Source organism: Mizuhopecten yessoensis, unplaced genomic scaffold (assembly GCF_002113885.1).
Source record: "Mizuhopecten yessoensis strain PY_sf001 unplaced genomic scaffold, ASM211388v2 scaffold9847, whole genome shotgun sequence".
Lineage (NCBI taxonomy): Eukaryota > Metazoa > Mollusca > Bivalvia > Pectinida > Pectinidae > Mizuhopecten > Mizuhopecten yessoensis.
Genome location: NW_018408252.1, coordinates 1,719,635 through 1,746,124, shown reverse-complemented (window position 1 = coordinate 1,746,124; position 26,490 = coordinate 1,719,635). Strand labels below are relative to the sequence as shown.

Genomic DNA, 26,490 nt, shown 5'->3' with positions numbered 1-26,490 from the left:
TACGTCACACTTAAAGAGGATGAAAAAAGAGGAGAGGGAGAATGTTTTTAAAGCATCATTTAAGAAGTGATTTATTTTGGAAATTCCAAAGGCAACATCATCACATGACCTGATTTTCAATTAGCAGAATACAGAACACATATCTGAGGTACTATAGAAGATATTGATGCTCAACGTCTTACTGAAGCAATTAAATTTAAAGTGGTGAGCGGCCTTAATGTCACACTGACATAACTCTAGTTTAAAACTGTCATATAATATATAAACTACAAATGTAAGAGAATTTTTTAGAACCGAAAAGGGGAAAGGAATGGTTCAACTTAATTTTACATCTGTTTGTCATATTGTGTATCCGAGGTAGATTTATTATTTATCCGAGGTGGACTTAAGGAGGTATGCTACCTGACCGTGACACGCACCTCTATTTAAAGGAGAGTTCTCAATTGTGTTATCCTGTAAATACTTAAATTTTCTTACAATTTTTATAAGAGATTTATTTTTCCCGTTAATTCGTGGGATCTCATTTTCATATTTAAATCGTCGGCGAATATAAATCACAAAGATAATAATTTTGTGATAATAATGATATTGAAATAGCATCCTTTTAATTTCGAATCTTGAAGGATTCGTGTATACAACCTACTCATAAAGGACGAACAAATTGCACGCGAAAATCAAATAAATAAATTAATCAATTAATAATATATATCTTAGAAGTAATATCCTTATGTTGACAGATTATAGAAATGGAAAGTTTTTAAAGAAGTTTAAAATAGACAAGTTGACAACGTTGGTTATATTTTAAATTTTGTGAAAATTTTGCATGTTTTTCTAATTAAAAGTATCACTACGCTTACTTTATGTATACCAATATGACATATTTTGTATCAAAATAACAGTAATTTTTTAATCACTATACACTACTATATAATTCATTTTCAAAATAACATTCGCCTGTGACATTTATCTGTCATTTTGTGCGGATACCCCCGTCACTCAACCTGGTGTTATGCCAGGAGGTCCACTACGGTTATCAGTAGTAATTATGAATAATAATTTATGCAGTTATTGATATTTTTTATGTATCTACATATACATGGCAAACGAATAAAATAAATCAAAGCGTGGGCAAAACATTGACACCACCTTTGAATTATTTCCTGCTGAAAATGGACAAAATATACCAAAACGTTTTATTTCCCTGTATAAATTCTAATAAACTGTACCCCAGCTTCCCAAAGGAATAAAATTACAATTCAGATAAAGTAACAAGGGACCTTTTCATTCATGAAGTGCTTTCGATTCTGGTACATCCGAGTCTGAGGAAGAGGCGTTTTGAAATTTTAACCAAGTTTTCCCCTACGAACCCTGCCCCTCATGGAGACAACCTGGGGAGAGGTTCCAGGCAGGTAACGTTGTGGAACATGACCGATATGGCGGAGGTTCAGTGATGGTGTGAGAAGGCATAAACATTCGTGGGAAAACTGACCTCCATGTCTTCCATAATTGTACCCGTTAGGCCCGGATCTACTGCGATGAAATCCTTGATGCCTATGTCAGACCCTACGCTGGCGCTATCGGCCCTAACTTCATCCTTATGGACGATAATGCAAGGCCACATAGAGCAAAGGTGACTGAGCAGTATCTACAGCAAGAGACTATTCAACGAATGGATTGGCCAGCCCGCTCGCCGGATCTAAATCCCAATCGAGCATGTGTGGGACATGCTGCAGACAGCTCTCTCTACTAGAAATGTTCAGCCAGGAACGCTCCAGGAGCTTGGAACGGCATTTTCGTGGGGTTAAAATGTCGTGGTTTTCATATACTAGCCTGTTTCAAGGACATTATATTTCGATGATTTCTGATTTTCCCCTATCAATATCATACGAAATTTAGGTTTTCTAGGGGATTTAATTTCGTGGATTTTTAATATCCACGAAATAAACGAAATTTAATGTCCCACGAAAATTTATGATTTTACAATAAATTGATTAAAAGTTAAACGAAAAAAAAATCATGGAGTGGGGAAGGGTCATTTTAATTTTCGTATCAAAGAATCATTTTTTAAGCTATCATGCTTTTCAATTTTGTTCGTGACAGTGACAGCTCGATATTGACATAAGACATAAATTGGTTGTTCACATATACATGTGGGTATACAATTAAACTATACTGTCCGGTGTCTTTTCTTTTCATGTGATCTACATTCGCGATTATCTTTTCATGTGATCTACATTCGCGATTATTACAAAACCAAATTCAAACTATATGCGTTCGCAGGTTTACGTGCTCTAATGCTAACTCAGATGCAAAAGTTGTTTGGTAAAACTTTCACTTTTAGACGTGGATTTGTGGATATATACGTAGCGTCACATGAGGTATATATATATATATATATATTGAGTAGGAGGAATGCAAGCAATTTGTCAGCAGATTTCAGAAGATTACATTGCAAATATATGACTCTAAAGAGTCGCAATAAAAGTAAACTGACTATTACTTAATACCTATTTATTTTATTATAAATCTTGAGTGAAAGTAGCCTAGGTTTCATTCTGTGTAGCCGCTGTTCTATATGCGTATATTATGTACGTCCCTGCCATAACAGAATCCTCCTCCGATGTCAATTTTTACGTAAATAGGGATTTGTTTTCGCCTGCCTTCAAATTAAACTTGTCGAGAATTGTAATAAGTATGTATATACATAGTTCATGCCAAGAATAACACTGTCAGATTTGTTCATTGAAAAAAAACACCAGAAATATACAGGACCCCTACCGGTGTTACTCCTGGACCCTGGCTACTCTAGTATGGACCAATCACCCAAAACCTGCCACAATATGACGTCACAGGTAACTCTGGCATGTGATCGGTTAGCTCAATAAAATTCTCGCCAGTAAGAATCGTTTGCCTTAATGTGTTTGCCTATATCAAAGTAACAAGACTCTTCTGAAAGCTTGTCGATGGATGATTCGGTATTTATTCAAGTATATTACAGGTTTCAATCTTTTAAAGAATTTTTGCCAAGTTTGTTTTACATTTTGGCCAAAATCCTTTAAAATCTTCTTGTGAATAACCGAAAGGTCCAGGGTGAGGATATTTGGCCAGTAACGTGCGTGTATGAAGGGCTACCAAGTTTGTTTAAATGAAATACCTTGACCTATATTCAAGATCAAGACGAATTCTTTTGAATAACCATGATGATAACCATGAGAGGAAACCGGAGTACCCGGAGAATACCCACGTGATCGGGCAGGTGATCCCATACCTTTACACGTCCGATCGGGGAACCACTCTTAACTTTGACCTATATTCCAAGTTTACAGATGTCAAATATGTTTAAAAACTTTTAATTTCTTCTTCTGAATAACCAAAATGCCAAAAATGTTGATATGTTGATATGTTGGCTAGTAATATGCTTGGATGAAGGACTATCATGTTTTGTTTTATTCGAATCACCTTGACCCCGGTTCACGGTCACATTTGCACATATGTGTATACACCTTTAAATGTCCTAATCTCAATATAAACCAGAGGACCAGAGGGCCTGTATCGCTCACCTAGAAATTTAAGCAGTTATAGCAAATAATTCTCATTAAATATTATACTGTATTACAAATATTTCAATCGCAATATTTGTTGGCTCAAAATATTCAAGTTACCAGCCAAATCTTATCATATGAACCTATGCTTTTTGGTTCTTCAGAAGAGGTTGCTTGAAGTATTTGACATTTGATGTTTTCGACATATTTGACCCCCGTGAGCTTGAAAGTAGCTCAAGGTCATTTTCGTTCGCGAATTGGTCGACCTCAATCCAAACAAAGTGCCAGCAAAATATTAAGATTATATACCTTTCATTTCTTCAGGAGAAGTCGTTTGCAGAATTTGACATAGTTGACCCCTGTGACCTTGATAGAAGGTCAAGGTAATTTTCACTCGCAGACTTTGTCGGGTTCCTACGAATGAAGCTTTCGGCCAAATATCATGATTATAGGTCTGTCCATTATTCACGAAGTCGTTTGATGTGTTTGACATATTTGACCCATATGACCTTGAAAGAAGATCAAGGTCATGTTCGTTCTCATAATTTGTCGGGCTCAACCAAAAGAAGCTACCAGACAAATATTAAGACTCTATACCTTTCAGTTCTTCAGGAGAAGTCGTTAAAAGTGTTTGACTTATTGGACAGATTAATCATCTCCAATCTTAATAATAAACTTGCTGTAAATTGGGCTAATTTTCATTCTTCATGATGGTAATACGTATAAAACAAATCAATAAATAGATATCAACCATGTTGAAGCTGGTTTAAAATAAACATTTAACAGTATTTGCCTGAACAGGCATACAATTGTACAACCATAGAAATGGTCAACGTTTTGATAGTGCTTCAGATCATGGTAATATATCCTCGTGATGAGGTTTATACGTAAAAAGTTTTTTGGTTTTTTTACTGCAAACAATGCAAATGACTAACAGAATCAGTAATGAAAACCTATTTTGCGATAAGTTAACCCTGAACATAGTCATCCAACAAGTGATGGTTTTTGAAGTGTTCAGCTGAATCTTTCTAATTGGATATCTTGCCGGGGTCTATCTTTCTATAGAACCCGCTCTGTCGGGGTCTATAAAAACCATGTAGGCGCTAAACCCTTCAACCAACCAACCAACCAACCGGAGATAACTCAAACTAGAATATCTCTTCATTACAACAAATATGGCGTCCGACACGCACGAGCGTTCGAGATGTGCCAATCATTCACAGGATAAAATAGCCTAGTTAATTGACAGCAAATTCAACGAAATAGGCAATGAAGGGCCGCTAGGGTGCTTATTACAAATATGGTTGTGTAGTATCCGAAATATTGCCGAAAATGTTTGTCCGGTAGGGGCTATTTTGGAAGAAGTCAAATACAACTCAAACTCACAAAGTGACTTATAATTTTGCAGAAAAAAAAAGTAATGAAAGATTGTCAGGGCGACAAATTCGTTATCTCTGGGTTAGGAGGGTGCTAATGGCTCATAGACCACTTTAGTTTTTTATAGACCCCTCGCCTTCGGCTCGGGGTCTAAAACAACCATACGGGGTCTATGAGCCCGCAGACCCCTCCTAACAAAGAGATAACTAATATTGTACTACATTGCTGTTGAGAAAAACTTCATTTATGAGAAATACTTTTAAGTCAATATTGTACATGCGTAGCCATCATGTACAACTAATTGTGATATAATTTAGTTGAATTTTAAAAGTCACAAACATTTCATAACACTGAGCACAACAAAGAGTAGATCATTTATTTCATGGTTTGGAGAGACAATATCTATGCAGGATCCTGAGCAAGACTGAATCACTTCAACAGTAATAATGTCCCGGTCTAATAAGTCATCATATTATTTTTTCATATTATTCCCGATAAGTGATTGGCCAGGAGTGCATCATGTGTCCACCGATAATATTCAATTATAGCCTTTGGCTGAGGTTGATACCTGGATTTCTCTGGTCGATAAATCCAGGTATCAACCGAAGTTAAAGGCTACAATTGTTTTATTATTTCAAAACAGTGATGTAAACAATCTGAAAAGAAAAACACAACAAAAAAACTTCGGAAGCGGGACGGTGCATTGTTTGAGACACGTCATGATTCTATTTTTAGAAACACCCAGTCCTTCAACAAAAATCACGCGCTCCAAGTCAATATCAGATTTTATCGGTGGACACGTGATGCACTCCTGGCCAATCACTTGTTGGGAATAATATGAAAAACTAATAATATTCAATTATAGCCTTTGGCTGAGGTCGATACCTGGATTTATCAACTCGGGAAAAGATATATTAACCCAAAACGCAGTTCGAGGTCAATATATCTTATCTCGGGTCGATAAATCCGGGTATCGACCGAACTTAAGGCTACAATTGTTTTATTTTTTTCAGAAAAGTAATGTAAGCAATCTGAAAAAAATCACAACAAAAAAGCTACAGAAGCGGGGCGGTGCGTTGTTTGGACCCACGTCATAATTCTAATTTTAGAAACACCCAGTCCTTCAACACAAATCACGCCCTCCAAGTCAGTATCGGTTTTTATTATTTTTTCATATTATTCCCAACAAGTGATTGGCCAGGAGTGCATCACGTGGAGTCGATTAATCCAGGTATCGACCGAAGTTAAAGGGCGTCCTCGGTTAATATATCTTTTCCGGAGTTGATAAATCCAGGTATCGACCTCAGCCAAAGGCTATAATTGAATAATATTATCATCAGACAGTTTGTCTTCAAACCATATTTAATAGTTTATTTCGGAAACTATACATACATGTCACCCATGTAACTTGGTACAACAGATTTATTCTTGTCACAAAACCTCATATATTAAGTAAATATCACCACATTTCCACATATAAAATTAATTTCTTATTCCTGAAAAATATCCTGCATATGTGTGTGCATCTATTTGTCGGATGGTAGCGTCACAGTATAAATGATCTTAGTTCATCAGACAGTCTATGATGTGTCAACTGTCATTTTGACTCTGTGTAGAGGAAACGGTACAATATCCTTATGTAATCTTCACCGAGGTGTTCACTGTTAAGATGAAACTGTGTCCGTTTTGTTTCCGTTGTTGTCTTTACTGTCTTTTTCACCTTTCAGCTTTTCTTTGGCAAAAAAACTGCTCAGCAACTTCCTGCAAGTCCCTTTCTTTGACACCAGAATCAATGTACTATAAACACCAACATAAACATATCGTACACACTACGGCTTAGTTAATGGAATCATATACTGCATGTAAACAACTGCCCATTGTTACACTATTCCAATGAAAAAAAGACACGCATGGTGACTGCTGATTTACACAGAAAGCAACCATAATCTGAAGACACGCATGAATGATTTCTGGATTGCTATGTTATGTTAACTGTTGCCATGTGTGAATTAGATATTGCTTTACAATCAGGTAAAAGAGTAATTTGGTAAAACACGTGTAACAGGAAAGAGAAAAGTGTGCTGAAGCATTTGATTTTAAGGGTGCAAGTTCCGTTCCCAATTATCGGGTGATTATTTGTTATTAACTTAACACTATTGGTATTGATATTTACTACAAATATGTTTACAGTGGAACAAAATGCTGTTTCTTTCTTAGTTACCTATTCACAAAAGTGTTAAAATCCCATGTCTGATTATTCTCCATTATTTCCCCTGTGGAATCGGGAAAAGAAAAGACGTGCTATATCTCACTGCATGATTGTATGAGGTGACTAATGAGGAGGCCCCTGGAGAGTCAGTGGAAACCAGAATTTATCTGCTGCCCCACTGGGACCTCTGTCTTTTCTTAAAAGCTGTCATACAAGCTACTAACTATTTGTTTTTGTTATTCCTCCACATGTGTTGTGCTTGCGGGGATGCTGCAGGAGTGTTAGTATTCTGTTTAGAAGTTAGTCTCGTTCAACCAGACTCTTGTCTGCGCAAGCTACGCCTACAGAGAGTCGTTCAGTCAGAACGACGCTTACCAGAAATCTGGTAAATAATTTTATTGATCAAAGGTAGACACACTTTTCAACTTTTGAATGAAGAATTTGAGTGGCGCAAAATTGCATTGACTATTTGAATTCATGAAAAAACTTACCTGTACATGCATTCCTGAAGTATCCGTGTATTTATTCACTATTAGCTCGAAGCTAGAAGGCGACCGTGATCCTATGTACAATTAAAATCTGCCACACTACTCCCACACACGCAAGCAGGCATACACTACACACATGGAGGCAGGTCCTTAAATTGCCTTAGTTGTTAATGGGACGTTAAACAAACTTAAACCAAACCAATCATTAGTTAATATATATATACTAATTTAACTAACCTATCACACATAACTTCTTGACAGTATTATAACAATTCTGATTGATTGAATGTAATCCTGTGACTTTAATTAATGAGTGGTTCAATGTTACAAATGAGGTACTGTATGATGTATTGATGGTGGCGCTTTCTTTATACAAAAACTTTATCAAAAAATATAGTAGCTTAAGAAAACAAGTAACGGCATGACGTAGGCAGTAGTAATGAAAATTAAACCCTTTCAAACTTGTTGGTAATGATTGTACGATCTTGTGTTTCATACATCATAACGCGATATAAGCATTTTGTTGAGTCTTTATCGTGAAACGCGTGTATTAATAGCCATGGCCTTAAATTCGTCTGTTTACAATAATCTATTCTTACATATACCTGAGGACACGTCATAAAAGTGCCCAGTTGGAGCCGCGCAGTAGCGGATCACTGAGCTTTTGGGATATAAGCATAGCAACCTGCCATAGCTCTTTGCTATGGTTTTTTCATTTCAGAATATTTATTGTTCAGATCTTAGATACAAAGGAATTGAGCAACAGGCAAAGCCTATGAGCGCCCTCTCCTTACAGTTATAAACAGTTTACACACATCATATTAAATTGAAGTAATGATAAAACATGTATATTATGTACATGAATATTGATATTTGCATGTCATTATTATTATTTTATTTTTTGGTAATGGTTGTACAAAAACTTNAAAAGACGTGCTATATCTCACTGCATGATTGTATGAGGTGACTAATGAGGAGGCCCCTGGAGAGTCAGTGGAAACCAGAATTTATCTGCTGCCCCACTGGGACCTCTGTCTTTTCTTAAAAGCTGTCATACAAGCTACTAACTATTTGTTTTTGTTATTCCTCCACATGTGTTGTGCTTGCGGGGATGCTGCAGGAGTGTTAGTATTCTGTTTAGAAGTTAGTCTCGTTCAACCAGACTCTTGTCTGCGCAAGCTACGCCTACAGAGAGTCGTTCAGTCAGAACGACGCTTACCAGAAATCTGGTAAATAATTTTATTGATCAAAGGTAGACACACTTTTCAACTTTTGAATGAAGAATTTGAGTGGCGCAAAATTGCATTGACTATTTGAATTCATGAAAAAACTTACCTGTACATGCATTCCTGAAGTATCCGTGTATTTATTCACTATTAGCTCGAAGCTAGAAGGCGACCGTGATCCTATGTACAATTAAAATCTGCCACACTACTCCCACACACGCAAGCAGGCATACACTACACACATGGAGGCAGGTCCTTAAATTGCCTTAGTTGTTAATGGGACGTTAAACAAACTTAAACCAAACCAATCATTAGTTAATATATATATACTAATTTAACTAACCTATCACACATAACTTCTTGACAGTATTATAACAATTCTGATTGATTGAATGTAATCCTGTGACTTTAATTAATGAGTGGTTCAATGTTACAAATGAGGTACTGTATGATGTATTGATGGTGGCGCTTTCTTTATACAAAAACTTTATCAAAAAATATAGTAGCTTAAGAAAACAAGTAACGGCATGACGTAGGCAGTAGTAATGAAAATTAAACCCTTTCAAACTTGTTGGTAATGATTGTACGATCTTGTGTTTCATACATCATAACGCGATATAAGCATTTTGTTGAGTCTTTATCGTGAAACGCGTGTATTAATAGCCATGGCCTTAAATTCGTCTGTTTACAATAATCTATTCTTACATATACCTGAGGACACGTCATAAAAGTGCCCAGTTGGAGCCGCGCAGTAGCGGATCACTGAGCTTTTGGGATATAAGCATAGCAACCTGCCATAGCTCTTTGCTATGGTTTTTTCATTTCAGAATATTTATTGTTCAGATCTTAGATACAAAGGAATTGAGCAACAGGCAAAGCCTATGAGCGCCCTCTCCTTACAGTTATAAACAGTTTACACACATCATATTAAATTGAAGTAATGATAAAACATGTATATTATGTACATGAATATTGATATTTGCATGTCATTATTATTATTTTATTTTTTGGTAATGGTTGTACAAAAACTTGATTTTACAAAAAATGGCAATTGAAATTATGCTGGTGGACAGCACATAGTACAATTATGTACTGGTATCATTCCATACAGCAAAGTCATGTGAAAAAAGATAAACAAGAAAGTGTAATCTAGTTAAAGCGTCTTGTATCTTTAACGAATCTCTGAACCATCTCCAAGATACTTATATTCATATTGATATCGTGTCTTCGACATCCATGAAGAAAAGTCTGAGTATTTAATGGAATAATGTCATTAAGAGCAGAAATGGAGTTCAGGAGAATTTGCCTTTGATTAGTATGCTATGGTTTCATGGTAAATATGCATGTAATCGATTTGCGTTCATGCCAGCGTGAACATATAACTTTAAACCATCATATTCTATTCTCCTTTTGAACTTTTGGGTTCATTTTGTTCCGCAAATGTTGTCTTTGGTCGGAGTATTGTATCCGTCTCTTCATACTATAATTTTATAAAAATTATGTGACATTAGGATTTGTTTACTAGAGAAAAAAAATATTTCCCGGCAGCGAAGTTACAAGTGGAGACAAACTTTTAGGTTACACCAGTAAAAGGATTGTAGCCGAACAAATACATATATGTAATTTGTTAACAAACCAAACAAGTGTTGTTGTCGGAAATCTCGCTTTAACAAATTTCATTTCAAATCGCACAAGCGTCCATGAGTTTCAGCAGCTGGTAAGACAAGGATACAACAACGGTTTTAGAGAAGACGAAATATAGTGATTTTTGGACAACAAAGAAGATGATTATTCAAAATATTGTTCTATAAATAATTCGGATTTAGCTTTTTTTTTCGTTTTTACCTTTCAAACGTGTCGCAATAACTCAACTGTAGAACTACCAAGTAAAACAACCAAAAAACGGTTCAAGGTTTTAAACATGGCGGGGTCCTATGCTTATTCTTGGAAATGATAAATATTCCAACTGTATCTTTGTTACAAATAAATATTTCTAACTGTGGTATAATTGTATTTTATAAACCAACCAGTTTTTCATTCGTTGACTTTTTAGGCTATCACTTGTCATAACGCGTGCGGAGAATTTAAAACGAGGTCTCTGATTGGCCAACGTCAAAATCAGTGCGCCAATGAGGAATTCCGTTAGAAATGAAAGCATTTCTAATTATTTGCAACATATCTTTTTCCCTTTTTTAATTCGACCGACAGACCAATTAATGATCTTGTCAAATCTTCATATTGTCACGGATTAACGAATCATTGATCCCCTTGATACCGAAGCTTAATTTGGCATTTCGAAGATCAGTTGGAGTCCATCTTTAATTGTCAGAGCAAGAACAGCGCAGCAAATCTTTGTGGGTATTTGCATGTGCTAAATTACCTCGAATTATTCTGAAAATAATGGCAGATTGTACATGCATAGAAGCAACGTTTGAAACAAAGTACACTTTGACGCACGTTCGTTATTATATAAATGCAACCGACTTTATTTTAATTTCAAAAATGAACAAAAACAAAACAAAAACAAAATTTTGCTTACAACAGAGCTAAACTTTCAAACTTTGAAGGATAATGTCCAATTGTAAAGACAATAAGGTAATCCAGTTATGTTACTTAAGATTAATGTTTTCAACACAAAATGTTCCTCAAATCATGCTTAATTAAATTCAATTAAAACAAACTATATATCATAAAGAAATAACGCTATTTATTTTTTACACTGTCTTCCTGGCTTGCTGCTACTTTTTCTCAGTGTATATTACATTTTCGCCATTTTTTTATTTATTTGTTATGCTCATTACTCCTACACCCACTAAGGTTAGATTTTATGTCTTAAACTCTTCTTTGTTGATCCCACATGCACAGTAGCATTGGTCAACGATAATTCTGTCTTAGGCCTAACCCCAGCTGAGGGTTTTATTGTTTTTAAATAATGTATTAGCTTTCTCCTATAACAATAATATTTTGTTCTTGTAAGTGTTCTGTGTTTTTTCTGTGTCTTAATAAACAAAATGCAGATAATAATCCATATTTAAACACTTCAGAAAATATTCCTAAATTATATTATAAGGCATTTTCAAAAAATACTTGTGTACATGTGTGTTTAGACATATAAAGAGACGTAACAGGTATATCGCTTAAAACGATGTGTAGCTATGATAGATTGTTGAGCACAGGTGAACAGTTGATAATTGTTTTGCAAGAAAGAAATTTTCATCTACAAATAATAGCAACTTTTCAGTAAGTTCATTTAAGGATTGAACGTCTGTCAGATTGCAGTTGAAGCCAATATGAATGCAATTTGGGTGACAGGACGTTACGATTATTTATCTGTCACACAGATGGCATTCATATTGGCTGAGGTAAATCTCGAAAAATGTCTGTAGTTTATAGTAGTGAAGCATCCGTAGCACAAGGGTTTTTCTTCGATTCGCCAGCCTGAAGTATGAGGGTTGTTCTATCTTTGTAACCTCAATGTACATTGGTCCAGCTCTTACGATATGTCCAAAACTGGTCATTGAAGACTAACCTGTGGCCAACCCTCGTAGTTGATTGTTTAACATCTTGAATCATTTTAAATTAATGCCTATTAATCTCTCTTTTGGATTTAAATGTGTTCTGTTGTCTCGATCTCAACTCGAACTGAAATCAACTGTTTAAAAACAATCACGTGGCGGATTGCAATGAATCACGTGCACTTGATATAACACATATCAGGTAAGCGATTGAACGCTATTTGGCCTCTCTTCTGTCCTTTCCACGTTTTGTATATGTTAGCTTTTGTCTCCAGCTTGTTGACGACCTACCGATGCCCGAACAGGTGCAATGCCCAGCAATTACTGTAATTCAAGGCTACAGATAAACCTTGTGAGCATGCTAGCACGGACTATAATAATCCGTAATGATACCTGTTCGATCCCAACGGGCCCGGGGTGCATGTTTATATCACTCATATCTTTTGAGCTGTTCGTTAGATGCTAGTAAATAGCCACACATGTTACTGAAACTGACCATTTGACCGAATCTATGAAGACCTTGATTGACCGCACAGTATGGTGTCTGAAATTCATACCAACAATCAACGATCATCAAGGCCATTGGTTTTCTCGTATGTCTACACAGGGACCGGGGAACTTGTTACAGTAAGTTTATATGGACCTATCCTGATGTGTAGAGAGAATAACATTGGACTTTTGGGGGGTTTACATCGATTCTCGGTAGAAATGCCACCCATAAAACGACCCCTTCCTCACTTATCATTCGGGATTGCATCTTACCGGAAATTGATCTAAACCCCTAAAACATCTTGTGATATTCCGTGTACATCAACTGTAACTAGTCCTCGGGTCCCTGTGCTTTAAAGAACATCTCAACTCTCTGAGATCGATGCTGAAGGAGTAACGCGAAAATTAACATCACACAAAAACAGTATGCTACAGCTTTTATTTTTCTGCTGTCTGTTTGTTATTTATGTACTTGTTTATGGAGCTTCCGGTTTCCAAAACATGAACTTCCGGTTTCCGAAGCCGAGATTAATATGGGCTCATATTTCCGGTATAATGTATACAACGAATTTTACAAAGTTGAGAGTGTACTTCATCAATAAAAAAAGAGAATCGTTCAATTTCAAACTCATGTTGTGTGAAGCGACATGTTTCTTTTCGTTATGTGACAACACTAAATGTCTGTTAGAGACATCGCCGTTCTGACAAATGGTTTCGAAACAGCATGACCGTCGTCTCAGAGTATTAGATTTAATGGGATCCACACACAGTTATCACCAATAAGTCGGCTTTGTTCTGTTCCGTACCCATAGGTCATACTTTGTGTATCCGATAATTGATATGTCAATTCGTTCACGGAACGTGTTGTTTTTCTATTGTTTGGTTGTCAAGGGCGACACACGACGCTTTCAGAACTGTCACGATACAGGTAATCAACGTTTATATTAGATAGCATTCGACAATTTCTTCATTCATAGTAAAATGTTAATAAATCGACACATTCACCCCTGTTAATTGGTACTACACGTATCTCTACGGAAAATGATCATAGTTCGGGTTCAAATTACTTTTAGTACACGGTGATTTCTTCACTTTGTGATGTAAGCATGACTCGGCCATTTCGTTAGGACGATAATCGACGAGGGTCATTACGTCACTGTATCATGGTACAAACACATTTATTTATCTTTTATTTAATAAATTATTTTATAAATCTAGAAATATACATCATGCAGTGTGAACATGTGGTATAAGAAGTGCTTAACCTTCTGAGACATCTGGTCTCGTCCTTTTTTCCCACATAAGTTCTTTATTTTTGTTTTGGTATCCATTTCCGGTTGTGAACTAGCACTTTCTTGATAGTAACATCCCTGCTTCCCCAACCTTCGATGTCTTTCCATACTGTAGTTCAGATCTGAGTTTGACGCTGTGGTGTAAATATATTTCTAATTTACCTCATCAATCGGTTTTATGTACACCGAAAATTAAAAAATAAACGATCCTTTTTATCAGAAGATATTTTTTCAGGATAATAAAAATCCAAATAAACGATGTTATTTAAACGATGTTGCATATAACAATGAAAGATATTTCTTCCATATTCATTATTTTTTCATAATCTACCTCATGGGCCATACTGCAAAACCCCTGCCGTATATAAGTTTGATTATGCGAAATCCTATTCTCGCGTTTACGAAATAAATGCATACCATGTGATATTTTCCAAATTCACATTGTATATAATGTTACATAACCAGACATTTTCTCTGTCCTATTAAACACCTGCCTTTCGAGTTAATCTGTTTTTGTTAGCCGTAGTTATTTCCAATATGCAGAAGAGTTAGTCACAAGGGAGGGATTTATTTAAGTGTTGAGGTTCTTTGGTATCACAGAAATCTGTTCAAAAGGGCAATAATCGTGAACAATATTATCCCATATCTTATGTGAGTTTATTTCTGTTTAATCCAAAGGCTTAAAAAGTGCTTCAGAATAAATGTAGAGTCTCATTTTGTCACGATTCCGCCTCTTACTACACGAAATGATTTAATACGGAAGAAATCCTCCAATATTGAATAAACTGATACTTTGTTTGCAACATAACATTAAAATCCTAACAAGGAAATTGGATAATAGTGTTAAATAGAAATGTGTTTATCGCAAACCGGAAGTTAAAAGAACTAAAAAAAAACGGAGGTAAAAACTAGCCACGAAACCAACTCCGTAGATGGTACAAGAAACTCAAAAGACGGCTAATTGACAAAGTCTTACTTACAAGAATTTCAAAAACACTTTTCATTGGTTTATAACCTTGAATTATTGGACAATGCGCGTGCTGGGTTATTTTCGAACAGAACAACGGTCTTCCAAAAACCCTCCACCGCACAAGCGAGTCGCGTAACTGGTTCCATTAGTCGAATGCAGGTTCCTGCATTTAATTTTGTATATATTTGCTTACGGAGCCCCCTAAGGGATAGGTAAATGCTAGCGGACCAACAGGAAAATATATTTAACTTCTAGTTCTACTTAAAACCTGTCAAGCTCACGGTCAGAATGTCAAGTTCCGCTGAAGGTGACTTGAAATAGTATTTGTAAATCTGTCAAATGTTGATTTCATGTATTGAGGTGCGATGCTGATAGATTGGTGGATTTGATTGATTGAAATAAACATCTGACATGAAGCATGACGTCAGTGTTTATTGGTTATCGTCGTCTGTCGACCAAATGGCGAATATATCCAGGTTAATTCACAAAATAGGAAAACTGCCCACAGGGCCAGAAATGAGAGAAACGAGCAGCTAGTTGTGAAATGATGAAATAAAGGCATCACGTGACAAATGTTAGCGCGCGCAAAATAAAGCCTAATTGAAATAATTAGATTATCTGGATCACCTTGTTTATCATCGCCGTACGGAGGTAGAAACGAAGGTGACATTCATTACATCGCAAGCGGCCGCCTTCGTAAATTATTTTTTCCAACAATTTCTCATCCTCGTTATATGTACACACATACGTTGATTATTTCTTAAACAAAAATATATACAATATAAAAGTGTTCCTCTTGACTACACTTCGAAACGTTATCAAAGTAAGAGGGAGTGGTTAGAGAGAGGAATTAAAGAGAAAATTATTATTTATACAAGCGACATAAATGTTTCGACAACCTAAGGGTGTATGCCACCTTACACATTATAGCTGTAATTTGTGTTAGAAGTTTCTCCTTCACTTATTTTTAATAAGCTTTATGTAGTATTCTGGAATTGATACTTTAAAGCACTCATGCTTGAGGTTTAATGTGTCATAATTAAATAACAAAAAAACTTACCATTGATATTCGTGTTGTAAATGGGAACTCTTTTTGAAATGAGGTACGTTAAGTCCATGAAACAATAAAATGACATACAGCCTTAAATTGTTAAAAATGAAAACAAGCCTTTACTTTATAAATTATATGTCAGCTAATTACATACTATTTATAAATATTCATGAAGTTGCGTTACGGGCGTAATGGATTTATTGGTCAAACGATTGTTAAATTAATTATGATATCTGATTCCGTTTTGTTTTATTATATGTTTTTCTCTTTACAGACTGTCGTCAATGATCACATCAGTGAAGCATAAAGGGAACTCGCCGACACAAAAGAACGTCAAATAAAAGGACACTCGGAGTGCGAGAAACGACCAATATCTGTATCAGCGAACACGGGTTCGGAGTGTGCTTGGAAATTAAGAGCGCCCTGATCAGAAAAACAATTTGCGTTCGCTGAGTCATTTTCATTATGAATGACGATTTCTCTGGATATCATATACCAAATGTCACTGGTAATAACTCAGCAGTTTTGGATGTATTCGACACGTCAACCATGGGTAATTACGTCTCAACTGTGGAAGAAATTTCAGGACTTCGGAAATTCGAGGAATGGTATAAACCCATACACGGATACCTAGCGGCCATTGTTTGTGTTTTTGGAGTGATCGCTAATATATTAAATATTGTAGTATTGACGAGAAAAAATATGCAAACTTCCACTAATGTCATTCTAACTGGATTAGCTATATCGGATGGCGTTACTATGGCCGCTTACTTCCCTTGGGCTCTTTGGATGTACATTATATATGGAACGGACGTCAGTCCGAAACGGGACACGCTTGAATGCGCACGTTTCCAGATGTGGTACGCCATTTTTAGTGTGATCGTCCACTCTATATCAATATGGCTGACCGTCACTCTTGCAGTATTTAGGTATGTAAATAATATCCATTTTTATTAATTCCGGCTTTGACCGGAAGTTTGTGGGTGGTTTTTTTTCGTTAATTCGTTTCTATCTCAGTGTTAAGGTATGTAGAATGTTCATTTTAACCTCTTCCGGTTTTAAGCGGTAGCGTTTGTTTGTTCATTTTTTCGTTTCCTGTTAATGCACGCACAAGTATAGTATAAATATTTTTTGCGGTGTACCGTACCTTCTGTTTAGGCAAAATAATTTGTTGTATGTTATCTTTGATATTTTAACATGCATAAAGTTATATTGACTATTGAGTATTCCTTTGGATCTATTCCGTAGTTTACGGAATTTCGCTGTTTACTGTACAAAGGGCGTACTTCAAAAGTCACGGTGCTACATAGTTGTTGAACAATATAATATTTCAAACATCCGACAAACGTCGTGCTCAAACTTGTCAAATAAACGACTCGATTGTCGAATACTTAATATGTTTACGTTTCTCACCTTACCGAAAAGGATTGAACGGTATTTTTCAATTTCAATACCGGTATGAACGCAAATAGGTTATACGCACATTCTAAATTTTTAGTTATTTTTTTACCTTATTACCGATATTCTCTTATATTTTCGATATTGAAGTGTCTATATCGTCGGTCCATACGAGGTTCCTTGAACAGCCTAACGTCACCAAAATGTTTGCTTCTAACGGTTGTCTGATGTTATACAAAGCGGGAGGAGAAGCTTCAAAATGACACTGATCAAATTGCGTTCATAGCTCAATGACCGCAATTTCCTCTTAGCATGCTTATAGAAGAACTTGCAAAACTAAAATCAAAACCCTTATAATCTGTATTTAATTGTTAAGACTCAATCGCGAACATTTCTTAAATACTTTGACATATCTAAATATCCTCTTATTGTGCGACAACACATAAGACTGCAACCATAAGTCACTTCTAACCGTCATTCGTCGTTCTTTCTGCCTCCTACCACGATGCTCTGATATGATTTAATCCTCTCTTGACTCTTCGTCTCCGTGTCTCTTTGGGTCTATCTCCTCTTCTTTTTCTCAGTTGCTGTTCTTTTTGCTACGCTCATGTCTTAGCCTTTATCACTTTTTCAGTTTGATATCTGTTCCCAGAGTTTTCTTGTTCGTTGTCCAGTTAAAGTCTTTGCCTGGGTATTTTCTATTTGGAATTGTATATCTTTTGCAAAGAAGTGCTAAACAACGCAGAACGTTGAAATCCCCTTGATTTGCCATCCAATAAGCTGTTTTCACGTTACCGAAGTTAATCATAATTTTATTCTTTCTTGATACGAAGGTTTATTTCAGACAAGTTTCAGTTAACAAAAATTTGTCGTTGCTTTCCTGAGCCTGGTTTTGATGACCTGACTGGTACCATCATCTTCACTACATGTAACTATGTGTTCCGTATGTAGGGGGCAGCGGTGGCCAAGCATTTAAGTCGTCTGACATGCTGCTACCACTAGTCCTCCACCACTGGGTCGCGGGTTCGAGACCTACGTGGGGCGGTCGCCAGGTACTGGCAGTAGGTCGGTAGTTTATCACCGGGAACTCCGGCTTTCTTCCACCACAGTAATCTGGCACCTCCTTAAATGACCACAGCTGTTAATAGGACGTAAAACACAAACAAACCAAACAAAAGTCCCGGATATGTGAAGTCCTCTACCCCTTTTAGACCCTGATCTACGAACTTAATTGGAGTGTTGTTGATGTATATGAAGGATATGGCCTGTGTGTTCCTAGAGTTCACTTTTAGCCCGTATTTCTTTGCATTATTTTAAGTTTAATTGCCTTAAACTCCGTGCTTTTCTTGGTGCCTGATAAGGGTCAAATGTCCTCAGGGTTATCAAAGTCCCGCATGATCGAGTTATTGGTCTATCTTAATATGTTCCCTTTTTCTTAAATTGTTTTCATAACCAATTAATCATATTTAGAAGATTGTTTGTCACCTCCTCTGTCCAAAAACATAAGCAGTATGGTTGTGGTTTTGTTATTGTGACTAGCAAAGAGTTCAACATTGATGCCATCAATAAGTTAAATGAGTTTTCCTCGTTTCCTGACGCCTTCTTTCATCTCCTTATTTGATGGGTTTACTATTAAGAGGTTTAACATTTCAGCGTAAGGTTGGAACTGTGGGACAATGTCAGCTGATTTACAGTTCAGTTCAGGGAGTAACATAACATCCTCGATTCGTCGATACTCCAGGGGTTACGCTCGCTTACGCTCTCTGTACCCCTGGAGTATATCATGACGAAATTGTCGGCAATTGGCAAGCTATTTGATTGGTCTGAGGTTAAAAAAAACCTTCACCAATCGTTAGGCTTATACCTGTCCTTTTTAAGATAATAGAGCAGCGACACTCGACATCAAAGCCAGTCAATTTTTTGGGTACGCTGACTCGCGATTCGTTTGATGTATATCAAATGACCAAGCTAATCTACTTGATTACATCCATAGCGTGGCTCATAATTAAAAAAAAATACTTAGGCGTTATTCCTTTGGTGCATTCTGTATAATTAATTATTCATGCAAATAATCACGAAAGTAAATATTCGCGAAATTCAAATCGATTTAGTATGTACTGAAACAGTTAAACAAGAAAACCTCATTTTGCGACAGTAGATATAAAAATAGTTATTTTCTTAACAACTAAACGCCGCATTGGGCCAGTTCTAAATCGAGATGAGGGGGTTCATAGACTCTTGCACATCTATGACCACGTATTAAACAAAGCGTAGCTGAATCGATTCATTTCGGTACATATATAACAACTATTGTACATACGCTTACAGCGTAGCCGAACGACATCGATTGTGTGGACAACTCGTTCGCTTCACTGGCCATTTGTCTGATGAAGGTGACAGTGAACATACCGTACTAGTCATCGAGACGTCACATAGAAACTCTTATTGGTTGTGTAAAAAGAACCTTTTATAATATTTTCTAGTTAACCTTTTACCTGTATTCGTTGACATTATTAGAAGATATAATATCGTAAACCATTATTTTAAAGCTGTTTTGTTTTTATTTTCAGGTTTATATTCATACGTTTCCCACGGCGAGGAACAAGATATTGCAATATACAGCGAGCAAAATTGGCGGTTGTAATCGTCGTTATCGTCGTAACCATCGTCTGTATACCAAACTCTGTTAATTACGAGATTTACGATGGCTTCGCAGGAGAAATCATTGGGCCCCAATGGGGGAACGCTTCAGTGTATTGGGTAAATCAAAAGAAAAACACCGACTTTCAAGAATTTATCAACAAATTTAATTTCTGGATTCAGGCATTGCTCGTAAAACTATTACCATGCGTAATGCTTACAGTTTTCAGTTTTCTACTCGTCAAGACGATGAGAGATGCGGAAAAACGCCGAAAGAAGCTACTGAGCAAGACTCCGGTCTCTGATGGAGAGAGCGGCGCCACATCAAGTGGAGGGGGAAATCACAAAAAGAACAAGAAAGGCAACAGAAGCAATAGAACAACAACCATGTTGTTACTGGTCGTGTTGTTATTTCTTCTGACGGAGACCCCCCAGGGAGTTCTGAGTGTCCTCAGCGGCCTCATAAAGGGATTTTTCCGGAACGTATACACCCCTCTCGGGGACCTCATAGACATTGTGGCCTTGATCAACAACGGAATTAATTTTGTTCTTTACTGCACCATGAGTAAACAATTCCGAGACACATTTTTTAACATTTTCCTTCGGAACTCTCCGGGAGATCGACGAAAGACTACGACAACATACATCACCACGCAACAGACGCATGCTACTAAGGATTCGGACGTGTAACACACGTGTTAATCAGCAAAGGATGCGTGCATGGACGTGTAATACGCCTGCGAATTATACGTATATATTATAAATATATTGTTAATTATATATTAAAAACGCATTCATTCAAAATGGATTGGTATGGACGTGCAAGCCGCGCATGCGTGTATGCGTGATATGGCAAAGATGTTTTCACTAACTTGGTCATTTTCATGGATAATCACGTGATTATTAAATAGAGTACACGTGTATGGAAAAGCACGTGTTCTGCAGAAGATATGTATAAAAGACTCGCCATCACGTGATATTCATTCATATGAATAATTACGTAAGAAGGTAATGTATCATAATATTTTGTAAATATATCTATAAATATATACAGTATATCGACTGAGCCATATATCTCTCCATATAATTCTATTTATCGGTCTATTTAAACGTGTTGTATGGTTACTGGTCGACCGTCATATACAATATGTTTCCGTGGCGTTTCGTTTTGACAAATCTTCTGTATGTCACACAGGACCTGTTTCCGTGGCTGGTATTTCTTTTTGACAAAAAAAATAAACTGTTTCGGTGGCGCGCTGTGTTTAAACTGCGTTTCTTGTAACTCGCTAAACATTTCTAAAACTTTTCACTGAAAATGGTAATTAGCTTTGTGTATCTCCAATATTTCTCCAAATCACTGAGAAAGTGTCAATTTTTATTGATTAATCGTGGGAATAGAACAAAAAATGAGCTTGAGCGCAGAAAATGAGAACGAACTTGGCTATTGGCTAATTCCGATATTGCATTTCGCAGCAGCTATGGGAAAAACAGTATCCCCGACTTTCAAGGCATACATGTGTATTTACATGTTAAATGAAAAGTAGAAATAACGAAATTCCAGATGAACGATACAAGAAATGTCTCGATATAATTTTATTTACGATTACCAGGAAAATTGACACTGTAGCATTCTTGGTTAACCAATGCAGCGACACGAATCGAGGATTATTTTTTGTGAATATTGTTATTTCGTTTAAAATTTGAAATAGCAAGATTTCACTATACATGTAAACTGTCTGTAACATTGAAAAAAGTTATAAATTTCACTATTTTAGATGCTAAAATTGTTCCGTATTATTCGTGTTTTCAGAAATAGTACATTTTTTTTTATTATGTTTGCTATTTGTATAGGATGTTTTGTTGCTGTGTAACCACAGTATCGGCCTGTCTATCACATACACAATAGATTTGAAACAAAATTTGGTGTAATATGATTTTTTTCTCTCAAATGTGTTGAATATTTGTATACACACATGTCGTAATACTCTAAGCGATTTTTTCATTAAATTGATTGCCTTACCAAAGGTTGCTTGATGTGTAGGTCTGCGAAAAAAACTTACACTTAAATTGGAAAACTTAAAGGCAATGTATATCGGTTTTGATTGATGTCATGTCAAAAAGGTATTTGTATGCTTATATAATTCCTTTGGGAAGCAATGTATATCTTACTCAATTTGTTTTTTTCGTAAATGGGTTTTTATTTATGATTTTTTTTTTTTTTTATGTTCATATATCTTTTAAGGGAAAGAATTACCCAATGAAATGAGCGTGTTTATCACACTTGTCTCACACATCTTTTTACGTGATTGAATGTTATGCCTGTTTTTTTTTTTTTATTAAATTGGTGTTTATAACAAATATAAAATATCCCGTACAATCAAATTTTAACATTAATGTGTTTCATGACGTCATTATATGTTGTTATGACGTCGTCGCATCGTGTTATTCATTGGCATATTTCAGACATTATATAACTTCATGCGATTGAAGGTTTGAGATCGCTCATAACCCCGTGTATTAAGGAGCCTCGCTAATCCGGACACGTCAACGTATGTCTACATAGGAATCTCCCTAATTGGGACACTTAATGTCTGTATCCAAAGGAATGTTCACATTTGACAATTTTCTGAACCCTACTACTCTGGACAACTCAATGTTTGTGTATACAGGATTTTCGCTAGTGCAGACATTTTAGCGTCTTTTCGCTAGCAAATACACTTAAATTGCCGCGAAGAAATTTCTTGTTGGTCTTCGCACATCCGAACACTTCGGTGAGGGAAACACCTTTCTTGGTGGTCTTTTCCGGTATTTCCATGTTTCTTTGACGACTATCCTGAAAAAGAAGTGGTGTTTCTTTGAATTTAAAAAAAGAAATGTAACCTAATGACTTCCATTGTAAATCTTTGCAAATAAGTAAATTTTAAAATTGAACATTGTCTTTATTTTTCGTTCTTGCATCGATGCTACATTTCAATTTCCGTAAGGTGAGATATTCGAATCGGCCGAATTAACGAGGTTCCACAATCAACATTTGTACACGTCATGAATTTGATGAGATTTATGATATTTTTTCATTATAGACTTTATCTATTGTAAACCACATGTTGAAACAATGTATGTACAATGTGTATAGTTATAATTGAACCAAAAAAACAAAATTCATATACTGATATACTTACTGTAAGTCACGTCATTTTCGCGAGAAAAATATTTTCGCATTAATTTTAGATGAAAATCTTTGAAATTCAACTATATTACGATAAGGCATTTTGTTCATTTGAACAGGGCATTTTATAATTTGTTTTGCTTCTTCCACCTAGTCTTTGCGAATATTTTTTTCGGACGCAATCGCATAAAATAGTTTTCCGCGAAAAATCGAGTAATTTACAGTATCCTCCATTGCGCCATCTCATTTTATTTTTTGTGTCTGAAACCGAAGACTTAGTTTTAGTGAATAAACAGGTATAAAATACGTTCATTTTGCTTTTCTGTTCTTATGCATCCTGAAATCGATGCCATTTGTTTTGTAGTGTAATTTCCTCTATTACACCATTCATGTTTAACCCCACACAAAATATGTATGCTAATGTATTTTTATCAATGGTATATAATTTTTTATAATAAACTTAAGTTGAATATATATCATAGGAGTACTTATTGGTTTATTAAAAAGGTGGAAATTATTTTATTGCGAATGGTTCGAATCACTTAAAGTTCAAGACGTTTTTAGTTTTGCTTTAGTTAATTCACGATGAAAGGTGATCACGAATTCAAATCTGTCGCCCAATTTATTCAGACAATTTCAGCAAGGATCATGTTATTATATTGTATTTGTCGTTTTTCTTTTCTCTATTATTCAAATCCCCACGATAGACCGTATTGCCTGCCGCAATCGGGAACCGTCGGCACTTTCCGTAAACGAGAAAATATTTTCTCGTTTACGGAAAGTGCCGAAGGTTCCCGAATGTTGCTTGCCATTGTTCCTGCTCTCCGCATGGTGGAGAGAAATGTTACTAAGACAGGTAATCCAGTCTGATCCTCGCGAAAATAATTCATCGGCGAAAATTAAGTGATTTGTAACATCCACATTTTAATGTGTTAATTCGACACAGCTTCAATTCAAATCAATAAGCAAAACGTTTATATAACTCTGACATTTGCAGTTTGTAGTATAGAGGTCGTTGGAAGTTGATTTTTTATTTGTTAAACTCGAATTCATTTTAAATTTTACAAATCATTTTTGTGGTATTTTTCATCTAGTTGTCCGGACCCTTATAACCAGGAAAATGTATTTGAATTCAAGGGTTAAATTTTCTGACACTTGCTTTTTTTGAAATAAAAGGTAAAAAAAAAAAAAAAAAAATGTCCAGACGCTTAATAATCCGGACATTTATTAAATTTTAGAACTCTACATTTCCGTTTTAGTGATACCTATGGTAAGATTTAGTTCCTCAGTTACACAAATATCCGGATACACGTGTCCCCAAAAGACCGTGAAATCACTTTGTACATTGTCCGAATAAATGAAAATTTGTATAAAATAAATATGTGATATATAGATTTAGTTCCAAACAATTAATAAAACAGTGAAATATCTGGAATTTGTTTTATTTTGTTTAAAAGTTTGTGTTGCTTTCTGTCCTGTTCTGGGCCTGTCACAATCTCCATGGGATTTTTTAGGATTTTCCCAAGAGTTGGAAAAAAAGGTAAAATCCAGATTTTAACATTTAGTTAATATCTGTATGTAACACATCAATTCACTTTTTTCCCATATGAAAAATCCTTGTTTCAAATTTTAATTGTGTCGACATCATAGCACGAAAATGTCATGCACGTGAGACAAAAAGACTTCTCAAATGCTAAGTTTGTTCTGATCACAAATAGTAATTGAATACTTTTTTATGAGTATTTGAAAACAGACTTCTGTTTCAAATGTCAAACAAAGGGTGCAAATGACCGGTGTCTCGACCCCAAACCGCTGAAAACAACTCGCGGAAGCCACAGTGTGCCGAGTCAGTAAATTCAGCTGTCAGAAAACATCGAGACATTTCGCCATGAAGGACTCTAATACTACAGGTAGTCAGAGGGACGGTTAATATGTTGACTTATTCCGCCCAGTATCGGGGAAGGCAAAACAGGGACTGTTAACCTAAGTCCATGTAACAGCTGCAACCTTACATACATCGGGAAAAATGGCCGGAAATTTGGGACACGCCTAAAAGAGCACCATAAATACTTTGTGTCTACAAGTCTACACTAGAAATACAAGAAAGACATCGAAGAAACAATATAATAAATCAGCCATTACAGACCACGATAACAACCACATCATAGACTGGAACAACTCGGAAGTGTTTGAACGGGAGGACAAATTGAAAGTCCAGGAAATCAAAGAATCAATTTGTGCTACGTGGGAAAGGGTATATAAACGAATAGAGACGAGGGGGCACCCAGCTGAGTCATCTTTCTGACACCAATTTTAACTTCCAATAAGGGGCGGAATCGGTTAACATATTACATTGTAGCACTCCTTCTGTGGCTTAGTGAGTTTTTTTCCGGGGATAAAGAGTCAAGACACTGGGCATTTGCACTCTAACTTGACAAAAGAAACAGCCGTTTTCGAAAGCTCGCAAAACACGTTTTCAATTAATGTTTGTGTTCAAAGCAATCATAGCATTTGTTATTTTTACCAAACTAACGAATCGCATTGCGAATGGATACGTCTTGCTATTTCCCCAAGTACGGTACTCTACTCGACTGGATTTCCCTAAGAGGAATTACGATAGACAAAATTACGAAAATGAAGAAAAAATAAATAACGTCTTTTCATGGTAATTTGGAGGAAACGGCTCAAATTAGCCATCATACGAAAGACCGAAACCCCATCCTCAAAACACACAAAATAATAACAAAACGAAGAACTTTTGTTTATTGTATCTGGAACTCGTCACTTGAACAGCAAAGTCAATTTATTACTAAGAAAATCAAGAATTCATTCATTCTCTGTTAAACAAAAAACACCTATCTGAAAAGCACACATCCGATTCATCTAAATTATCAGGTTACCACAGCTATTGTTTGGAATTTATCTACACACCGGTCAATGAAGTCTCGTTCAACCAGACTCTTGTTGTCTGCGCAAGCTATGCCGAACAGAGAGTCTAGTTAAGGAGGCTCAACCCTTTCGCAATTAGCCAGCACAACTCAATTTAAGTTTCACATAATGGTTATGTCAAAATGTAGAGATGATTAAATGAAAATATAAGCATTCCGATAAACTGGGTGGGTGGGTG

General features: G+C 36.0%; 1 protein-coding gene across 4 annotated transcripts in view; it reads left to right on the top strand.

Annotated features, from left to right (window-relative positions):
* Positions 1-23,527, top strand: part of LOC110458921 (sex peptide receptor-like) — a 332,734-nt gene extending 309,207 nt beyond the window's left edge. For all 4 annotated transcript variants that reach the window (XM_021510899.1, XM_021510898.1, XM_021510897.1 and 1 more), the window contains 2 exons: positions 16,434-17,088; positions 20,128-23,527. In XM_021510899.1, coding sequence (XP_021366574.1) covers positions 16,625-17,088; positions 20,128-20,887 — 1,224 coding nt within the window. In that variant the 5' untranslated portion in view covers positions 16,434-16,624 and the 3' untranslated portion in view covers positions 20,888-23,527. The remainder of the gene's footprint in view (positions 1-16,433; positions 17,089-20,127) is intronic.
* The last annotated feature ends 2,963 nt before the right edge of the window (positions 23,528-26,490 follow it).